At 37.5% G+C, this 21,041-nt stretch overlaps 2 protein-coding genes across 3 annotated transcripts; both read right to left on the bottom strand.

Moving 5' to 3' along the window:
* Window positions 1–838: 838 nt before the first annotated feature.
* On the bottom strand, window positions 839–5,170 carry LOC116267108 (WAT1-related protein At1g09380-like). Of its 2 annotated transcripts, XM_031648680.1 has the most exons (6): window positions 5,057–5,170; window positions 4,614–4,970; window positions 3,361–3,477; window positions 2,522–2,759; window positions 1,465–1,616; window positions 839–1,249 (listed from the first exon to the last, which is right to left on the bottom strand). In XM_031648680.1, exons 2-6 carry the CDS (start codon window positions 4,730–4,732, stop codon window positions 1,018–1,020), a joined length of 858 nt encoding a protein of 285 aa, XP_031504540.1. In that variant the 5' UTR covers window positions 4,733–4,970; window positions 5,057–5,170; the 3' UTR covers window positions 839–1,017. The 2 variants fall into 2 exon arrangements, with proteins under 2 accessions (XP_031504540.1, XP_031504542.1); XM_031648682.2 differs by lacking the exon at window positions 5,057–5,170 and having other exon boundaries at window positions 4,537–4,756.
* Window positions 5,171–10,109: 4,939 nt separating this feature from the next.
* Window positions 10,110–11,588, bottom strand: LOC116266669 (uncharacterized). Its single transcript, XM_031647981.1, has one exon. The coding sequence runs from the start codon at window positions 11,586–11,588 to the stop codon at window positions 10,110–10,112; it is 1,479 nt and encodes a 492-aa protein (XP_031503841.1).
* Between the last annotated feature and the right edge of the window lie 9,453 nt (window positions 11,589–21,041).

Below are 21,041 nucleotides of genomic sequence, written 5' to 3' on the forward strand. Positions count from 1 at the left end.
ATCGGCCGATTCAAGCAGATTTTAGACACTTAGATCGCCAAGCCCTGTGGAAGATTATCATTCCTTTTTCATGGTGATTAGTTGGTTCCTGATCCTACCCTCCACTGATAGCTAAGTGAACTATCCTTTTCTCTTTAATTTAAACGCACAGGTACTCTTGACAGGTAATCTTAACAGGAATAAAGCCCTGGAAAGATTCCCCTAATAAAGAATATGATGCTTGAAGAACCCAACTATAAAGTAGGCATCAAACAATAAGCTCCCATTAATCAAATGCCTTAAGTCACATCCATATAGCCAAAATTGAAAAAAAATGCTAAAATTAAAATAGCCCATACTATGCAAAGCATCATGTAGGTGTGTGTATGTTTATATATATACTTATATACACACACACACGCACACCAGACCCATTAAAACTAATTATTAAAGTTTTTTTTTTTCAATCTAACCTTATGGATATGATCTAAGTGATTTTGAGAAAACAGTATATTAAATTAGTTATTTACTTTTTTTACTTTAATAATGGTTTTTTAATAATATAAAAATGAATTTTGATATTAGAAAGTTCAATATTTTGACAAAAATAACTTGAATTGAAGCATAATTTACATTAAATTAGTGTTTACAAACACATTATTTGGTTCACATTTTGTTTAAAACACTTTTTAACACAAATTTAAGGAGTCTGCTTGTCGTCCTTACCCATTTTGTTGGGAATTATATATAATCGAAGGATCAGTTTCAACAGTAAAACCTCAGAAACGGAAAATCCAAACCAGGGTATATGCTCATTTGCTCTTCCAATTTTGGTCAATCAATTCAGATTCTATATCCAGTGACGTCCTTGATCATGAACAGACTAGATTTCTCTGTGTGCATACATGTGATTGCAAACAAGATATTGGCTCGTTTATAATCCTTGTTTAGCATCACTTTCCTTACATGCTAGTGCTTAATGCTGGACACTTCTTAAGTGCATGGAAAAACTGGCTGTGAGAGCTGCATGCTCCTGACTCAATTAGCTACAACTGGACAGTCTATCTGATCTTCTTTTATGCTGTGCTCTGGCACTTGATCTGCACCAATGGTTGCACCAGCCGAGTTCAAGTGCAACCCATCTGAATCCAGTTTAGTTGCTTCTCCAGCAGATCTGTGTGCCTGAAGCTGGACAAGTTCCTTCACCTCTTTCCCTTTGCCCCACAGCACAGTGTACAGTCCCAAGATGATCAATCCAGCACCAACCACACTGAAAGCACAAGGTGTTTCTGCTTACTGTATATCGTTTCAAATTTCCATTCTGCATCTTGGTAACTTTATGTTATTGGAATGTACCATATATTATATATAACTGGAACCAAATAATATAATATATAACCGTACATTATATATACTGCCTTGGTAATGACTAAGAAAGTTTCATTTTCTTTCCAACCTTTAAGGGAGTTTTGAGTGCTATTTTACCTTCCTAGATGAAGAGCCTCATCAAGAAATATGGACCCAAAAAAGGCAACAATGACAAGGGACAAGGGGCTGAAAGCTGAGACAAACAGTGGTCCTCTCATCGGAATAGCCCATGAAATGAGAGCCACAACCAAGCCTGATAACAGAATGCCCTGCAAGATCAAGAAAAAAGGAAAAAAAAAAAAATATAAGTCAACAATACATATACAGCATCTTGTGACCACTTTGAACCATCTTAATAATCATAACGTTCCAGAACATGTGTGTGTGTGTATATATATATATATATAACCGTACTCAATCAACTGGTATCATGGAATGCACCATTTGTGACTGTTTTTAGCATAACAAAATATAAAAAAACCTTCCAATATAAAGGTTGGACATTTGTGCATGTGTGTGAGTGAGTGTGCGTGTGTGTGTATATATATATATAGAGAGAGAGAGAGACAGAGAAAGAGAGAGTCATATATAAGATTTGATGGGAATTATCAGCAGTTGCAGAGCCGATGGGCGATGGTCGATGGAGAGGAGGCAAACACAGAGGAGAAAGAATGCTCTGTTTGTTCAAAGTTGTCGAAATCCTAACCTAATGTTATTTGAAAAAAAAGAAAAAAATTAATCACCGTCGGGTTTCTTGGGACCTTGATAGGTAGAGTTCCAAGCCCGAGCCCAATCCGTTAGAGTACTGGGCTGGGCCAGTACTGATAAAACCAGCCCGATAAATGGTTTTATGGTACTTGGGCATGGGTCCGAGTCGGGCCAGGTATCGGGTACCTACCGGTGGCCCGGCCTTTGCCTAGGTTTAGTTGTGATGACACCGATAACATCAATGAATTTATACTCCAATCCACTAATCACAACATGATCCACCTAATCAATCTTTATATATATATATATATATATATATATATATATAAAATTGGAACCATGTACCGTGTAGATGATCGTCAAAAGGTTAACATCCCAACGAAGCTCCCATGCAGATGGATCCCGATGTGTGATAGCGGCAACACATGTAGATTGAATGACTGCAATAGTGATAAAAGCTAATTACCTGCATTATAAGCCATGTAGCATAGCTCACTGTGTTTGCCATGGCCAGCATTGAGCCCAGCACTTGGTTGCCGGACTGATGTTTGTTGGGGTGATGGTGCGGTAGGTGGGTGTGGAATGACCAAAGCTGGAGCTTTGCACCATGATAGAAGGTCAGTAGCATGGCTCCACACACGCCTACTGCTGTCCCCAATACCTTAGCCTGGCTTCTTGAAGACCTAATCTCGAGCCTCTCTAATCTGCCGACAGACCAATTTTCACTAATTAATCTTAATAATTTAAAATCTTTTTTTTTTCTTTCTCTCGCTTTCTCTCTCTCTCTCATCAAATGATCGGAACAAATAGTTTAATAATTTATGACTTGCATTCTAAATTTCAATGGAAAGAAGCGGAATACCGCAAAGAGGCGAAAACCCCTCTCCTTTTGCCGTGTCTTTGAGATACAGACCTAGTTTGGGACTTAGGTGGGGAGTAATATACCTATTTAATAGGGTGTTGTGAATCTATCATTTACAATGAGATGAATAGTACCCATGGAAATTGAACTGATGACAGCTTGATAACTTTTGGTGGAAGCTTGTCATCTACTTCGGCAATTGTATTTTCATTGTTATCGATTAACCTCTCTCTCTCTCTCTTGTCTGCCAAACAGGCCAAACTTCGTCAATAAGTTCAAAATATCCGAAAATCTCTTTCTCCTTCACACAGATCTCTCACACACATCTGTCAACAAGTTAAGTTTCACTAGTCTTCAATTTAAAATACATGAACAATCTCTCTCTCTCTCTCTATCTCTAGCTCTCTCACCCTCTGTATCATGCACAGGAAAAGTGAAGTTACCGGAACATAACAGCCAAAATGAATGTGAAGGCAGGGAGGAGGTTGGTCATTGCAACGGCCAATGTCGCTGAAGTCATTTTCAAAGCGGCGATGTAGAGATTTTGGTTGAGCGATGCCCTGAGGAGCAATTGCAAGCGTCAGCCGTTTTCATGGATTCTAAACAGGAACTGTGTTATATATATATATATATATATCTAAAATTAATAAGTCCACAACAATTACCCTTTTTCTCTCAAGCTTAGGTTGCGTTTGATAACTTGGATTTTAGATCTGAGGCTGTATGAATAGATGTGTTTTGAAAGATTCCTAGTTTGAACAAACTGAGGATCTCAATAACATGGATTTTAGTTTTTGACTCCATACTACATATTAAAACCATTGATTTAAGGTCGGATTGTTGAGAGGAAGAGTCCGACATTAAGTACATGAATTTGAGATATGAGATCCATGGTGAAACAAACACAATTTTACTTTGTAAAAATAATAAATACATTACCCCACACACACATACTCCCCCAAAAATTGCACAACAGAAGGCCTGGCCAAGTATAAAACATGTAAGCCTTGTCCGGGTCTTCCTGAATGCATCAATCATATACCAACAATTACAATTCCATGTCAATATTCATGTGGTCAATAGAAAAAAGAGAGTCTTCAATTAAAATGATCTAACATCTCCACACCCAGATAACATTCCAAATAAAGATCATAAAACATTCATGTGTTTGTTATACCTAGTGTGGTCTAAGCGGTAGTGGAGACAAAAAAATTTGTGCCGAGGGCCACTAACCAATGTACCTTGAGGGGTAGCTTCAAATATTTGAAGTCCTTTATATGAAAATAATTTGTGATGCTGGTGTGAGCAGTTGCCCACACCTGCGAATACTTAGCTCCATACTACTTGAGCTGAGCGGACTTGGATTGGTGCTTCTTCAATGCTAACGAAGATGAGGCATATTGGTGTTGAATTCCTGACCTCCTTCAACTCAAGAGTCTGATTGGAGTCCCCATCTGAAATGGGCAGAATTCTCCTTGGCACAATAATAACTGTACCGACTCCCAAAATTGTATGTAAATCTACAAAGTTGCTCTTTGAAACGCTAACATTTGCATGCACATCAGCTTATAATTGGTGCGCCAGATAAAGGGTTTAAATTCCAAAGTATATATACTTACATAATGTACCAGATACAGATCTTCCTCCTCTAGACTTGCAGATCTGTGCATTACTCTAGAATAGATAGCAAGCATACCTCTCCAAGAAGAAGGCAAGAGGGCAGAGGAAGGCAGCTCCCAACATGTACCGGAAAGCGACGAGGACGCGGAGGCTCATTCGACCTCCATCTGCGGAAAGCTTGTAGAGGATGTTCATTCCTGCAACATGTACAGCACTGCCTTCATCCCCTCCCTCCTATCCCTTCCACTTACCTCCATTAATGGCTACCACCGTACTGATCTCCCTCTCTAAATCTACCAAGATTTTGGCCCTTGTTTGCCTAAGTCCATGAGAGAACTTCACATTGACGTGAGGAATGGCTCTTTTTCTATTATTAAAGTGGCCACCGGCCCACCAGTACTACTCCTAGCCTGACACTTTTCCATTAGACATTCTGCAGATTGAAAAGGGAATCCCATTAGACATTCTGCAGATTGAAAAGGGAAACCCAACAAGCTGAATTTTTCTTTTGTTACATACACTCTGCTGCATGTGGGCCGTAGCCGAACAAGATTTCGCCAAATGTAGAGTCTGTCTGTTTGTGGGCTTCAGTCTGTTCAGCACCTAATTCGATTAGTGTATACCGTCTCTGCCATTGACTTTGTTTTGCTCGATTTCACAGACGGCTGGAAAATTTTGGTAAAAAGAGAGTAAACTCGGTGAAGAAAAATGGCATGCGTCGACGTGCGTGTTGATGTAGAAATCTTCACCGATGCATCTTAAACGTAGTTAAATAGATGATTACCAACGGCCGGGTAAAACATTCAGCATCTTAAAACATTCACCTAAGATTGATGGGACATTTACCTAAGATTGAATTTAAATATGAAGTCAATTAGACGTCACTTCTTAAATTCAAATTATTACTGAGTTCGGCTGAATAAGTGTCACCAAAAAGGGTGGAAGAGATCAGAATTTTTTCTGGACGACATGATGGCGGATTATATGATGTGCCAACATTTGGAGTCGATCACAAACTATAACACTTGATGAGAGAAATGACTCCAATCAAGAACGCTATAGGTATTGGTGTTTTCACACATAATTTAGTTTATTACATATTAATGCTTTTCATCCATAGGAATTCAAATTTGGTTTTTATTTATATTCAAGATAAAGTCAGAATTTTTTTCATGGAGCATTGAGTGTATAGTGAACAAATTTTTGATTGGCTATAGGGTCACTAGTAACCCTTGGTCTCGTACAACTGTCCTATTTAATGGGACCCGATTCACCTAAATTCAACAGCTAATTTTAACTATTAGAGAATGAACTCTGTGGGGCATATGCTAGCCAACCATCCCTTTTTTGTGGGCTTCACTAACTTCGGGGGCGCACTGCATAACCATGAGGGCAAAACTGACGTTTCTTTTGGGATCTCCATAACTTCTTTTCTCGTTTGTGCGTGCAGTTGATGTTTGGTAAAAATCCATGGGGTTCACACACACACACACACACACAAACACACACACACACACATACATATATATATATATATATATATATATATATATATTTGTTTCAGCCCCTTGTTCTTATTACTATGATTTTTTTTTATGTTTCCAAGGAAAATACTAATCCCCTGATTCAACTGGTCAAAGAACAGGGCATTGATGAAGAAATGAAATTCAATGATTTTAAACTGATTATAAAATCACGATTGACGTACTTGAAGTGAGTAGTTCTTGTTTTACTGTTCGAACTTTGAAGAAATATTGAAGGTGGAGACGTTGATTTGATCGATGAAACTGTTTCAAAAAAATGGGATACAGAAAATTCAAGAAGAGAGAGAGAGAGAGAGAGAGTTATCAAATATATATTATGAAGGAGGGATCAAATAATAATGAAAATTATTACAGTAGGAGGAGGAGAAGGGTGGAAGGGATGAAGGTGGTGGTGTGCATGGTGGTGGCCCAAGTGGCGGTAGCAGGGATGACCATCCTCTACAAGATCTCCACAGACTGAGGGATGATCCTCCGAGTCCTCATCGCTTACCGCTACATTTTCGGGGCCACCTTCCTCTGCCCTCTTGCCTTTTTCTTGAAGTGGAGAGGTATGTATGAATTAACCCATCACCATTTAAAGGACTTAGGGGCTCATCCCTCGGTCTACGGAGATCTTGTAGAGGATGGACATCCCTTCTAACTCCACCTGTGCCACCACCATGCACTCCACCACCTTCGTCCCTTCCACCCTTCTCCTCCTCCTACAAATAGTAATTTTCATTACTATTTGATCTTTCCTCCATAATATATATTTGACAACTCTCTCTCTCTGTCCTTCTTGAATTAGCTCTTCTGCTTCTGCCTTCTTTTCACCGAAGGATATTGCAGATGGCAAAATCAGCACTGAAACGAGAAAAAAGATAGGTCATACGGGTTACATTTATAGATCATAGAGAGAGAGAGAGAGAGAGAGAGAGAGAGAGAGAGAGGGAGAGGGAGAGAGAGAGAGTAGGTGAGGCATGCCGGGGTTGGCATGCCCGGCATGCCTCACCTACTCTCAGCATTAAGCAGCCTTCTTTCCTCCTTTCTCTCATTTAAGTCTCTGCTTGGCCTCATAATTTGTCTCATTAAATAGAGATTTTCTTTAGAGATTTTCTTTAGAGATTTTCTTTTCCACTATAAGAAGAATGTTACTGTCCCATCTTCTGCCACCAAATGTAAAATAACCTTTTTTTCTTTAACTGCTTTTTCCAGACTTGAGGTGTTCAATGTTGTCTTTCCTTAAAATCTTGTGTTTTATCATTCTAAATTTTATTTCAGGGTTCATTGCTACTAAAGTTATTACCCTTAGCATGAAAGTTTTAAAAAAACTAGAATTCATTTTAAGGCATGTGTGGGCAACTGCCCACACCTGTCTCCGTTCCTTCCATTAATCACTGGGCGTTTCTCTTGCCCATCAGCATTTAGTTCAGAATTTCATTTACCACTTCTGAAAATCAGTAGGCGGTTTTCCTTTCTTACAAGTTATCTAATGGAATGCCTTCTCTCCAACCTGATTGATACTTTTGCTTATTAACACATGATCTTATTGTTGGGACACTAGTCTAAGATGAGCAACACTTTAATTTGATAGTTGTGAGATGGACTCCTTCTTGGTTAATTTTTTTTTTCCTAGACATCCATATTTCACTTAGAAGTTGCAAAGTCATTCTAGAATTTCTCCAGCCTCTAACTCACTACTTTATGACACATTAGGAAAAGAGGTCTGTGTGCGCAAATAAAAACAAAATGATTTCTACACCTTGTAGCACAAAAAAGAATATCAGTTACTAGTTGACCAGAAAAATGTTATTTGTTACAAGGTACACCACATAAATGAGGCGAGTCCATACGATTGTTCATGTTCAGCCTGTAATTTGTTAATCACATTTAATGCGATTTTGATCCCTGGAGTCAAGGTTGGTGCAGCCGCTGTAGGTTTGATCTGTACAATTTCATGGGCCAAAATATCATTTTTCAAAATTTTTGTATATTACAAGTGAAATTTTTTAAAATTTACGTGTAAATTTAAAAAAAATAAATTGAAATACTTATTTTTAACAAACTGAAACCTGCACAACTATTATTTTAAGCGTATGGTAAAAAATTTTGGTAAAAAAGAGGGGATTTAGGGTATATCATCATTTTAAAACATTGAAATGGTAGTCTTATTGGGGGCAAATACTATATTCAGAATGTTCTGGCTGCATTCTTTGAAACTTTTTTGAGTGTATCAAACCCATAAACCTGACCTGACCAGGTACTTAGAGTAAAGAAAACAGATGAAAAGTTTTCTAATGACCTGCCAGCACCATCCTTAAAAATGTTATTAACTGGCAGCTCTTGAACTTCGTTGGTGAAACTTTCCGGGTCATTGTCATACCGTCAGTAAACCTCATGTTCTTGTATTGGTATATTTGTCATTTTGCCTGGTAGGAGTAACATGCATTGGGAAATAGGAGGTGGGATAGAACTGGCTTGAGAAAGGAATTGAAGAAACAGGAGAGTGCAGCCAGGGATGAATGTATATAGGCCTGCAGCACCATTGTGGTTGATGAGCTTCGAATTTCTGTAAGCGATGATTGTGGATATTTTACTTCACTTAAGTGATCGGAGCAATGACATTCTTAGTTATCCAAATGAAAACATTTTTCTCCATATATTTTATCAACAGTACTATAATTTTTATTTTCTTTTATATTTGAAGATAATCACAAGATCAGAGACACTTAGGGTATGATCCCAAGATGTTTGCTGCTATTACTGGTTGGTTTATTAATAGAAATCCGAAGATGAAAGAAGCAAAAGACTAACTAAAAGCTCTACCAAAAAGGGGAAGTTGTTTAGCTGCTTGATTTCATCTTGAAGCTGCTCACATGACGAAGCTAATGGTCAATTTCGTAGAAATATCAATCCCTGGCGAATGCTGCCTGCCTACTCTGACCCAGTGGCAGAGCCAGAAATTTTTGGCTATGGGGCACTAGTACATAGTAAGTGAAAAAATTTTCAAACTAAAATATATGTTATTTTAAAAATAAAGCAAATAAACATAGTTATGAACAAACTTACAATGAGTCCCAACAAGCAAATCATATCATTAGTGTTATGGACAAAATTACAATTGGCCAATGACATCAAAAGAGTCAATTAAATGACTGAATATGGACAAAATTACAATTAGCAAAAAAAAAAATCAAATGACTATAGTTATAAACAAATTTACAATTGGCCTCAACAAGCAAGTCAAAAAAACTGTAGTAATGTACAAAATTACATGTAGCCTTGTCTGTTTTTCATATTCTGAAAACGATGCATGATTGCTTCGTCACTGATACTATCAAATGTGTTCCTCTCAATGTAAGTGACTAAAGCATCATTAACCCATTCATCTCCCATCTTGTTACGGAGCCTAGTTTTGATAATATTCATAACTGAAAATGCTCTGTCAACACTTGCAGTTGCAACTGGTAAAGTTAGTGCCAATTTAATCAACAAATACACCAGAGGAAATATTATGTGTTTTCCAGTTGTTACCATCATTTCAGATAGCTCAGTCAAAGATTTCAAATTTGAAAACTCTCAATGGTTATCATGTCTTCAAGATATACATCTAAATGACTTTCAAGTCTATAAAAGTCTGCTCCATTGAAATCTTTAGGATAAAACTCAGCAAGACGAATCAATTTGTGCTTGTCAAAAGCAGAAAAACTATTCTTTGGACTTAAACGTGCCACTGAAAGAAGAAGCTCTGTATTTGCCTCAGTGAAACGACTATTCAACTCTTGAAGTTGCATATCAATAACGGCATAAAATACTTCAATACGATAATAATGCGAAAATGTAATCCTTTCATGTCCACGTTTGGGTCGTCCTTCAGGTGTATAGTTCTCCTCTAAATCAGGCACAGATATATCAAATTTGTTGCAAAATATAGAAATCTCACTCATAAAAGAGTCCCAACCATTATCTCTCAAATTTTGAAGGCATGTTTTTGATACAATAACTAAATTCATAGCATTTACAATATCTTGATCTTTCCGTTGGAGTGCTTATGAAAGCGTGTCAGTTATCCCCAAAACTTTATACATCAAATGTAAGCCAAATATAAATTCAAAATTTCGCAAGGAACGTATCAATTCAAGTGCCTCCCATTTTCCTTTACTTATATTTTTTGCAATAAAATCTAATGCCTTAATCACAGAGGGATACATGTTGACTAAATTGACTGAGGCATCATAGTGAGAACTCCAGCGAGTATCACTAGGTCGTTTGAGACTCATCTCTTGATTTAATCCTCGTCCTGTTTGAAGTTCACTTAACTCAAGTGCTTCAGCAATTCTCATGCATTCTGCTTCCCGAATAAGCTCAGACCTTTTGCAAGAAGTAGAGAAAAAATTTGACAATCTGGATAATATTTCAAAAAATAACCCAGTTACAAGATGATGTTCAGCAACAACAACTAGTGCCAATTGGAGTTGATGTGCAAAACAATGAATATAATATGCAGACTCATTATCATTTAATATAAGAGTCTTCAGTCCATTAAATGCTCCTTTCATATTGCTTGCTCCATTATAACCTTGTCCACGTAAGCTTGCTATGCTCAATCCATACTTGCAAAATGTTTCTTCTACTGCTGCTTTTAATGATACGACACTTGTTTCAAGAACATGTACAAGGGCAAGAAATTGCTCAACTACTTGACCCTTTTCATTAACAAATTGTAATACAATAGCCATTTGTTCTTTAGTTGATACATCTCGAGAATCATCAAGCAATATAGAAAAAAAAGTACCTCCAAGCTCCTTCATAATAACATTTGCAGTTTCTATTGCACAAGCTCTTGTAATATCTTTTTGTATATCGGGAGATGTGAGCTTGTTATTCTCTGGAGCATTCTTCAATACAACTTTATCAATTTGGCTATTGATCTTTGCAAATGGTTTCAATATCTCGATAAAATTTCCTCTATTGAAAGAGGGTTCACTTTCATCATGCCCTCGAAATGGTAATCCTTGCCTTAACAATATTCTTATTACATTGACAGTTGCCCAAAGACGAGTTTGATATTCATTCTTCTGTTGGTCACTTTGCTTCTGAAGCATTGTACTGGTATGCTTTTTTTGCTGCATTAGGCTTGTACACTTCATTCGTGCTACATTATGATGACTGTTAGGGCCCCCAATATGTAAATCAAATCTCTTCTTCTCTTTCCAATTGTTAAACCCATCAGATACAAATGCCTCTGTAACAAATCTGTCAGTATGTTCTGCCCTGAAAAGGTAGCAATATTGACAATATGCTCTATGTTTGCTTGGACTGTACTCCAACCAATTCTTATACTCATCAAACCATTTTGGATTAAACTTTCGCTTTTGATGGTTGGGCTGAAAGTCACAATTACGAGGCTGACAAGGGCCTTGCAGAAGATAAGCTCTGCATATACTTTCCCGAACATTTGGATGATAAGTTGACATAGGAGGACGAAGCTCAGGATCTGCAGGCAACTCTGCTTCGTCAAATTCCATATCATTTTGCTTCTCACTTGATTCTCCTTTTCTTGATTTGATTTCTTCTCCTTTTGAACAATGTTTATCAGATGTAGGGATTCACACCACAAACTTATCCATGCCTATTCATTAAAAATAAAATAAAAAATAATTAATATATAAAGAACATGTAGTTTTCATAATTTTATTTCTTTAATTTTCCTAGGGCTCTGTTCTCATGAACAAACGTTTGCAGGAATTGAATCATTGGTTAAAATATCACCATAAATATAATCTTTTGGCGGGTCTTAATTATCTTAAACTAAAGCATGTAAAAAATAAAAACACATACACCATAATTGCAGAATTTTAGCCTGTCTGAGTTATCTCCTGTCCTAAACAAATATCGTCTATTAAGCATATAAAAAAACATACAACATATTTGCAGGCTTTTGGCCTGTCTCAGTTATCTCCTGTCCTAAACAAATATCTTCTACTAAAGCAATTTAAAAAACATACACCATATTTACAGGCTTTTGGCCTGTCTCAGTTATCTCCTGTCCTAAACAAATATCTTCTACTAAAGCATGTAAAAAAATATACACCATATTTGCAGGCTTTTGGCCTGTCTCAGTTATCTCCTGTCCTAAACAAATATCTTCTACTAAAGCATGTAAAAAACATGTATCATAACAACTTCATTATACCTTAATATGCTTAATATCTTTGGGAACTTCTCATGAAAGTCTTCGACTTTGCCCTCTTTTGTTAATGAATAGTCCTGTTCAATACAAAAACAAAACACATAAAAGTTCGTCTTTGTTTGAATCAACAATGAACTCATAATTAGGGCAGAGTGAAAGTGAGTTCACTTAACGAATCATGTGAAAGTGAGTCCTTATCCATCTCATTAAAATAATTGAGAATTTCAGAATGCGTTTTCGTCTTTTCAATGTTTATGTCCTTTATTAAGTACACTTTATTTTTCTCTTGCTGTCGCTAATGAGATCAGTTGCATAAATGGTTATAGCAAAGATGTATATGTGTCTGCATATCTGCGTACTGGTTCCAGACCCAAATTCGGCTGTGCACAGCTATAATCCATCCCAATATTTTCCTCTTTAGAAATTGGGTAACAAATAGAATCCATCCTCCCCAAGATCTGATGCCTCTCCTAACCACCATAATCCAAATCACATTTCCCAAACTCAAGTGCATGAGTGACAAGTCTTAGACCCACGTGTCCTATCTCTCTATTAAGGATTGCTCCAATGGAATTGGGGACGCCACCAACATGCCAAACTAGAGGGCACTGTGATTAGGAGACTTATCACAGGGTGAAAAGTCTGATTTACCATAATTGATCTTTTGGATGGCCATCCATGTGCTTTTGGATGGCCAGACACACATATTATTAACAACTGGCTGAAAATGTTGTGAGGGGATTGGTGGTGGAAAGATGGAGCACAACTCAACGTACTTGTGGCTGTGCCATTTAAAGATGGTCGAACTGGAGTGGCGATTTGCTGGCGAAACCTACCCTTCAAGGTTCCATGGAAGCGATGGTGAGGTGGGAGAGGACAGGCTATTACAATTCAAGCATGGAAGCAGTTTTGTTCTGTTTGGGTGTTATTCAACAGGCTCATTCAGTCAAGATTAACATAATCATCAACACTTTGCAACACATTGTGAAAAATGGCTAATTATACGCAGAAGACAATGCTCAGGATCAATGCTCAGAGCCTAATATTTCTGTTGTTAAAGGCTGGCCCGTCCTTGAGGCTGCCCATCTTCTTTTTTGCTTTCTGAAGACTGAATTTTGTAAATATTGAGAATGCCCAAAGGGAGACTGGAATCCTTCCCTGGAACCCCAAGATTGAGGCAGGATCTATCTATTGATGATCCCCATTTTTTGGTGTAAATTCCCCCAAATTTTGTCATTAATAAAAGGCAAGGACCCCTTGAATGATCTTGCATTATCAACTTCTCCTCTGAGTTCACAGCATCAATCTTCATGGTTATAAACGTTCAGATCTGGTTTAAGGTTTTGTTTTTCAAATGTACAAGCTCAATGTGGATTTGATTCCTCAAGTAGCTAGTAGATTCAAATCCAAACTATTAACATCCCTGTCATCCTGGCCTTCTTTCAAACAAAGGATATCTAGAACTAAAGGGTATGTACATCCATTTACATCCTCAAATATGAAGTTAGATAAATCTATACAGTATGGAAGATCATACTCCTAGTTCCCTACAGTCCCCAAATATTCAACAACGATTTCTTGTGGCCCACAACGGGAAACATAAGGGATAAATTCAGAGCACAGAATGAAGCAGCAAAGCTGCCTATAAAGGCGAGGGTTAAAAGAACTCAACTTCAAAAATTACCATTCCAAGTGTTAAAAAATAATCAAAATTGTCATGTAAGAATTCATAATTATGTTGTGTACATGGTCACGATGTGTTCAATTGAAAATTTTGCAGATCCATCACCGCTTTTCACCTTATCACAGGGAAGAGTTCATAAAATAGTTAAAATTGATTTCTAGAGTGAAATTAGTTCAATTGCATCACATTCAATTCAACAAATCATATCAAATCTGATTTACCATAATTGATCTTTTGGATGGTCAGATATGTGGATCGAATATAATAATAAGAAAACCTATACCAGCTTCTAATCACAATCAAGGTCTTATCTCAATCCAACATTTAAACAAACAAATCTAATCTTACTTTCAACTGCCCAACTGGCGATGGGCGGACCACATCTATAGATTTACAACGGTGTTCAGGAAGGGAGGGTAGGTTACCTTTTCAGAAAGGGAGGGTAGCAGTAGCTTGTTGTCACAAAGCAACCACCGTGGGAGTTGGGTCCGTGGATCTCTGATTCTCTGGGCGCTTCAGCCGCTTCTTCTATCTCTAGCACAAAAATCAGACGCATGAGGCAAAACTCAAAAGCATTGAAAAGGGGGAAAACAAATGAAAGGGCCAACACCATTCAAGAAGAAAAGATTCATTCATGATTCAAGAAGAAGAAGAAGAAGCACCCTACCAGCTACCGGCTTGACCCTTGCGGCTTGCGCTGCTGCGAGCCTGCGCGGTTGCGGGCCTGCCCTCTGCAGGCTGCAGCCTTGCTCTTCACTCGCCGGTTCGCCCCTTCGTCGCCTTCTACTTTCGGTTTCGACTTTCGGGTGAATTTGGGCGGGCTACGGGTAGAATGCTTTATGTTTTCTGGAGCTGGATCAATTGGACTGCTGGGCCTGGACCCGATCCATTTCTGGCGTGGGCAGCACGGCGTCAACACACGGGCATGAGGCAGATGAGCCTCCACTTAACTGTGGAGCTTTCTTTGGCTGGCGTGGGCAGGCACCCACGCGTGCCCCACGATGGCTCCGCTACTGCGCCGTGAATAAATTCATATGAACCAATTATTTACATGATCGTTCAGCTTGAGCAGCAAGCAAACTGCAACCGCAGTTCATTAAGCGGTTGAGAGTCAGGCACGCAAGACTGCTTTTTAACTTTGTCGTTGAAACTTTCTATTTTTACTGACGGGTCATTTTCATGCCGTCACTGAATAACATTTTAGCGATGGTGCTGGCAGGTCATTAGAAAACTTTTATGTCATTGACTTTCCGAAATGTTTTTCACCAGTAAAGACCTCATGAGTAAAACGCCTAGTTTTATCCCTGACCTAGCATTCTGTTATATATATATATATATATATTAAAATGCCTAGTTTTATCCCTGACCTAGCATTCTGTTATATATATATCTTGATTTCTGTGTTGCCATAGTTCTTCTTCCCATTCTTCAGTTGCACAGCACAGACAACCTCCACAATGACTTTTAAAAAGTGAAGTGGCATGAATGCCTGGAGGAGGATTTCACAGTGAATGCCAAACATAGAACTGCTGAAAGTAAATTTGATGAGAAAAGATGCATACAGTGTTTATGCAATATAACAAATGATTTGGAATGAAAGGTGAAAATGCTGGGAAGGTGTGAATGACATAAAGAAAAATTTACGGCTAGTGTATCTAGTTGATGATAAAATAAACACAACAAGTTGCTAGCTGCGGTTAAACTCGCATCGCTTGATGGAAGAATCAATATATCATATCTATATAGTTGTTGGATATTTATTTAAACATAAACGGATTGATTAGTTTTTTATGGGTTAATTAGAGAATGGTGAGAACAAAGACCGTATTTATGCTGCCGCTATTTTTTTTACCTTACCTGCATCATGATAAGATGGCTAATATGTTATGCTGCTGCATTTAACATAGTCATTATTATAATGGCTCTTATTTTAACCTTTAGATAAGAAGTGGCAATAGAAAGCTGTGTAAATTCAACGCCGCTAATTTTTCAGCTTGATCTTGATTTTTACCAAGTACTCAAGTTCAAGATAGACATTTGTCCGTTATCTTCTTATTGTTTTTGCACACTTCGACGATTATTCACATTGATGAATTAATCGCGGGCAATTTCACGTAAACCAGTCTTTCAAGTACCGTTATTTCAAAAGGGGGTTCATTTTTCTTTATGATATTTTACAGATACCCACTCAATATTTAAACTATTTTAAATAACCACCTCATGATTTAAAAGTTATAAATAACCGTTCCATATTATAAAATAATTCACGTACACACATTCCAGATAACAATTTCCAACTTCTGGTGTAAGAACCGGTAGGTGAGATCAGTCCATGCAAGTGTTTAAGGAGTCCACCCCCTCTTCAGCTCTTATGTCAGATGACATAACCAATCCCCATGTTCCATGTTAAAATATATATAAAAAAGATGAATTTATTCTTAAAATATTTTTTCCCAAGACAACTTAAATCAAAGCATGTTTTTATAAACATATTAATATGTTTATATTTTATTTAAAAATCATTTTTAGCATAAAAATAAAAGGTCTGGTTATCCCTGACCTAAGCGTCTAGTTTCTACTAATCTGTTCCCTCCCCTTCATTCCTGTGCTCCTTCCTTTTATCTAAATGAAGAAACCAAAAACCAAAGGCAACGCAGAAATCAAGCTTCCATATATATATATATATATATAAATATATATATATATATATATAAATATATATATATATATATATATAAACCAGAATGATGGGTCAGGGATAAAAACTAGGCGTTTTAATCTTGATGTTTATGTTTCTTTGCTCAGGAGGTCTTTACTCATGAAATTTTTTCGAAAATTCAATGATATAAAAGTTTTCTAATGACCTGCCTGCGCCATCGTTAAAAATGTTATTCACTGACAGCTTTTGAACTTCGTTGGTGAAACTTTCTTTTTATTGGTGGGTCATTTTCATACCGTCAGTGAATAACATTTTTAACGATGGTGCGGGCAGGTCACTAGAAACTTTTGATCTGTTTTCTTTACTCTAAATATGTGGTCAGGTTTATGCGTTCTATTTCTGTGTTTGTTCATATCTAAAATTAAAAAAAATGAAACCGAAAGGTGCCCAATAAATGAGTAAAATGGCAATCTGGAAACGATCCATCTGGTAATCGTAGTGGACCTTTCTTTGTGCCCCCTCCAAGTGTTGGAGACCTCCAGGTGCCATGCACAAGCCTGAATCTGGGACCTGTAAAGCCGGTGGCATCCCAGCCATCGGCTTCAAATCCGGCTGCTCTTGTATACTTGCCATAGTTTTGAAACGTTAAGTTAAAACCCAACAAGAAATAACACACACACATAAAAAAACTAAGGTTGCGAATAGCAAGGGCTTTATTGCTTTATATGGAACCAGATGTGATTTCAGCTTGACTTCGTACTCTATTCAGCAGCCAAGCTGTTCGCATTATGAATATAGCAACACTTCCCACTGTTCAACTTGGAAAATCCTACTAGTCTGTTCATTACAGGATGAACATGAACAATCGTATGGACTTGCCTCATTTATGTGGTGTACCTAGTAACAAATAACATTTTTCTGGTCATATGGTGTAACTAGTAACTGATATTCTTTTTTGTGCTACAAGGTGTAGAAATCATTTTGTTTTTATTTGCACAGATATACCTCTTTTCCTAATGTTTCATAAAAGTAGTGAGGGAACCATCTAGAGGCTGGAGAAATTCTAGAATGATTGTGAAACTTCTAAGTGCAATTGCAACCAATTGGATTTGAAATGTGACTTTGGTGGTGGATCGAGTACAAGGTAAATTAGATATGGTTATACATGCAGGAGGTTAAGTGTATAACATTCAAGATGATATTCATAATCCAGCTACATGAAAGCAAATCCGAGTCCAAATCCAAATCCGTTTTTGAAAACTTTTCCCATAGCACTAATTTAATGTGTTTTATTGGATAACCAATCTAGATCCTGTCTGTGGACATCCCTATAGTGGACAAGCCCGGGCAAACACATGTGAGTTCATCCACACATGCAGAGGCGTATATGTGTATATACATATACAGCAAGTCCAGTTCTGTATATGTAATTGTATGTGAAATTTACATCTTAAAAATTGAACCAGATAAATATGATATCTGCAAATATTTATGATTTTCTCACCCACTAGAGATTGGACAGTGCCACTACGTAAATGAAGAAACCAAAACACCGAAGAAGAATGGGAGGAACAACTATGGCAACACAGTAACTTCGTGTTTGGCCCTTCCTCATAACTATCCACAAGCCACTGCAGCAAGAGATTGTTAGTGCCATTAACTCACAAGACTGAAAGAGATTCCACATTCCATAAGCTGTACCTATTACTGGTGATTGATGTGAAAAAATGGTTTAAGTGAAACACACGTGTTCCGTTCGTTCCACGTGTCAAAAAACTTCAAGCAAAAAATCGTCAACTTGGAGTTCAAATTAAGGTTGATAGTAAATAGGAAGCATTGTGGACCTGCCTATTTATAGACACCTTCAATGCTTCCAAACCGAAGAAACCACCTCTTCATAAATATAGAAGAAAGAGAGAGAGATAAAGAGAGACTGATTCTTATGCATTTGAGGAATTGAGTAGGAAAGGGGAGGAGGAGCACCATGGGCAAGATCATGAATAAGGCTGCCATGAAGAGACCAGTGACTCTTGATGTCCTTCAAGGAGAAGTCGATCCAGACATTGTAGCACACATTGTTTTGTCGTCGCCGGCCATGTCATCGGTTCTTGATCTAGCCAGAATGAAGATCACGTAAGTTTTCTGTCATCTCCAACAGATTCAACTTTCAAGCACTCTGCATGGATTCTCTAAAGGGTTTGATTCAAATGGGGTGTGCAGGTGCAAGATGCTGTGTGAATCTGCAAGGGATAGATGGATGCTCAGATGGGCCACCATTGTGGACAAATATCGAAGGCTATGCTGGTGGCTGTATCGACAGGGCTTATGGCCATTGGCATTAGATTGTGCAGAGGCGGGAAATCAACTAGCATCATGTGTTCTAGGCATGGTATGAATTTGTGGTTCTTTTTTCTATATCACAAGTTTAAATCTTTTTATGCGATAATGTTCTTCTCTTATCTTAATAGGTTGCCACACACGCCAAATTCGAAACAATGTTTTATAAGCTATCAGCAAGTACTACATTGCGTCCCTGAATTAAGGAAAAGAATAATTACTTTACTAAATTTTAGCAATATATGAAACTCTCCATGCCTTTTATTCTTGTGTCAAAGATGAGAAACTCTTTAAAACCATATCAAATCAATTTTGCATCTCTCTCTCCTTTTTCATAAATGTGTGGTGTATGTATAATATGTTTTTGCATTCTAATTTATGTAATAATAAGTTGACATTAATATGCTTTCTGTGTTGGTGGAGCTATAGGTTGAATGCTATAATAAGAAGAGAAAGGAAAAGGGTAAGTTACACCTAGCAACAGCTGCAGAGGAAGGCTGCATGGAAGCCATGTATGCTCTTGGAATTTTTCTCTTACCAAAAAAATGGCCATCAACAGCTGCAGGCATGGAATGGCTGGAGAGAGCCACTAAAGCCAGCGGTGGCGCAGCTGCTGGCCTGGTCAAGAGCAGGAAGATGGCTTTGCAAATGATAAGGGACTTGTGGATTGCAGATGGACTCCTGCAGCCTCAATCATGGCACTGTGTGGATGATGAGTGTGGCAGGTCGGCAAGAGGTAAAGCCTTGAAAGGTTGGTGGTACGAGGAAGACGAAGAAAATGATAGACGCTTCTGCTCATTTCTATGCAGATTGATCTACGAGTTCAATAAATTTGTCAAACAATTGTGATCTAATTTTGGTGATGGCAAAGAGAAATCCTATTGCGTGTATAGTTATTTCTTTGAAATAGAATAAATGATTAAATTATACGTAAGAGTAGTTATGCTCGAGTCAATGTGATAAGGATGTCAACGAACAAGATAGGGATAATTAAATGCCTGATCAGACCACATTAAATCAGTCGGATATGGAAAATAGTTTCAAAATAGAATAGAAAGCCAAAATTCAGATTTGGAAAAAGAGATGTAATATTCAAATTTGGATTCTGATTTAGTTTCAGAAGTATCAATCTGAAAACGGTACCACCTTGAACGTGATATGCTTTAGGTGTGTTTGTTTAACCTCAGATCAGAAGATTTAAGGATCGATACTTCTCCCTCCCCCTCTTTGACTTCAAATCTATGGTTTTTTTATATGCAACATGAATTTGAGGTCCACACTACTAAAATTCTTAGTCTAATTAAATTGAAGATAGTATAATATACACCTTTTAATGAAACCTTGAGGCTATCAAACACCACCTTAGTTAGTATCTTTCGTTATATATATATATATATATATATATATATATATATATATATATATATATATATATCTGATACAACTATCGATCTCAACTTCATTACCAAATGCATGTTTCTCGATGTATCGAATCCACCATCGAAGCCCATCCTTGGATTGGAATCATGAGTTTTAACAATCAGATAATTCGAATACATGGTCTTACTTCTCAAATTTCGCAAGACTAAACCTGAATCTGATTTTTAAACAGAATCCAAAATACAACCATATGGTTAAAGGACAAACGCGAGAGGTTATTGCCAGGTATGAAAGTACGAGTGTCACTAGGAACAGATTTCCATTACGGAAAAAATACTGCCAAATATTTCAGTAGAAAGATTATGGTTAAAAGCCAGAAAAACAACCATGATAAACGATCATGGACAAATTGATACGGGTTCTTATTGAAATTTCACTTGAAAAATGGCTGAAGATTTCCGGCCAATGTTGACTAAAGTACAGGGGTAAGAACCGAAGAGCCCAAAATGAAAAATAACAGTAATTTAAAAAGTTTTGCTGGCCGTCCATCGGCCTCACGCAGAATGTCGGCACCGTCGAATCCGGTTCGGGACAAAATGGGTGAAAGCCAGAAAACTAGGGCAGGAATAAAACTAAAACTAAACCACTCAGAACAGATGGTTTACAACTTTTGCACCAACCATATTGATATGATCTAAAGAAGGCTTTAATGAAATATGCATATTAAG

Source organism: Nymphaea colorata, chromosome 13 (assembly GCF_008831285.2).
Source record: "Nymphaea colorata isolate Beijing-Zhang1983 chromosome 13, ASM883128v2, whole genome shotgun sequence".
NCBI classification, from domain to species: Eukaryota; Viridiplantae; Streptophyta; class Magnoliopsida; order Nymphaeales; family Nymphaeaceae; genus Nymphaea; species Nymphaea colorata.

What these genes read in the sequence shown, in the direction of transcription:
- LOC116267108 (XM_031648680.1), bottom strand. Translation starts at nt 4,732, where the DNA reads ATGAACATCCTCTACAAGCTTTCCGCAGATGGAGGTCGAATGAGCCTC. An exon ending in CTACATGGCTTATAATGCAG is followed by an intron (nt 1,617 to 2,521) that starts GTAATTAGCTTT and finishes TTGATCTTGCAG; the next exon opens with GGCATTCTGTTATCAGGCTT. An exon ending in GAGGCTCTTCATCTAGGAAG is followed by an intron (nt 1,250 to 1,464) that starts GTAAAATAGCAC and finishes TTGTGCTTTCAG; the next exon opens with TGTGGTTGGTGCTGGATTGA.
- LOC116266669 (XM_031647981.1), bottom strand. Translation starts at nt 11,588, where the DNA reads ATGGAATTTGACGAAGCAGAGTTGCCTGCAGATCCTGAGCTTCGTCCT.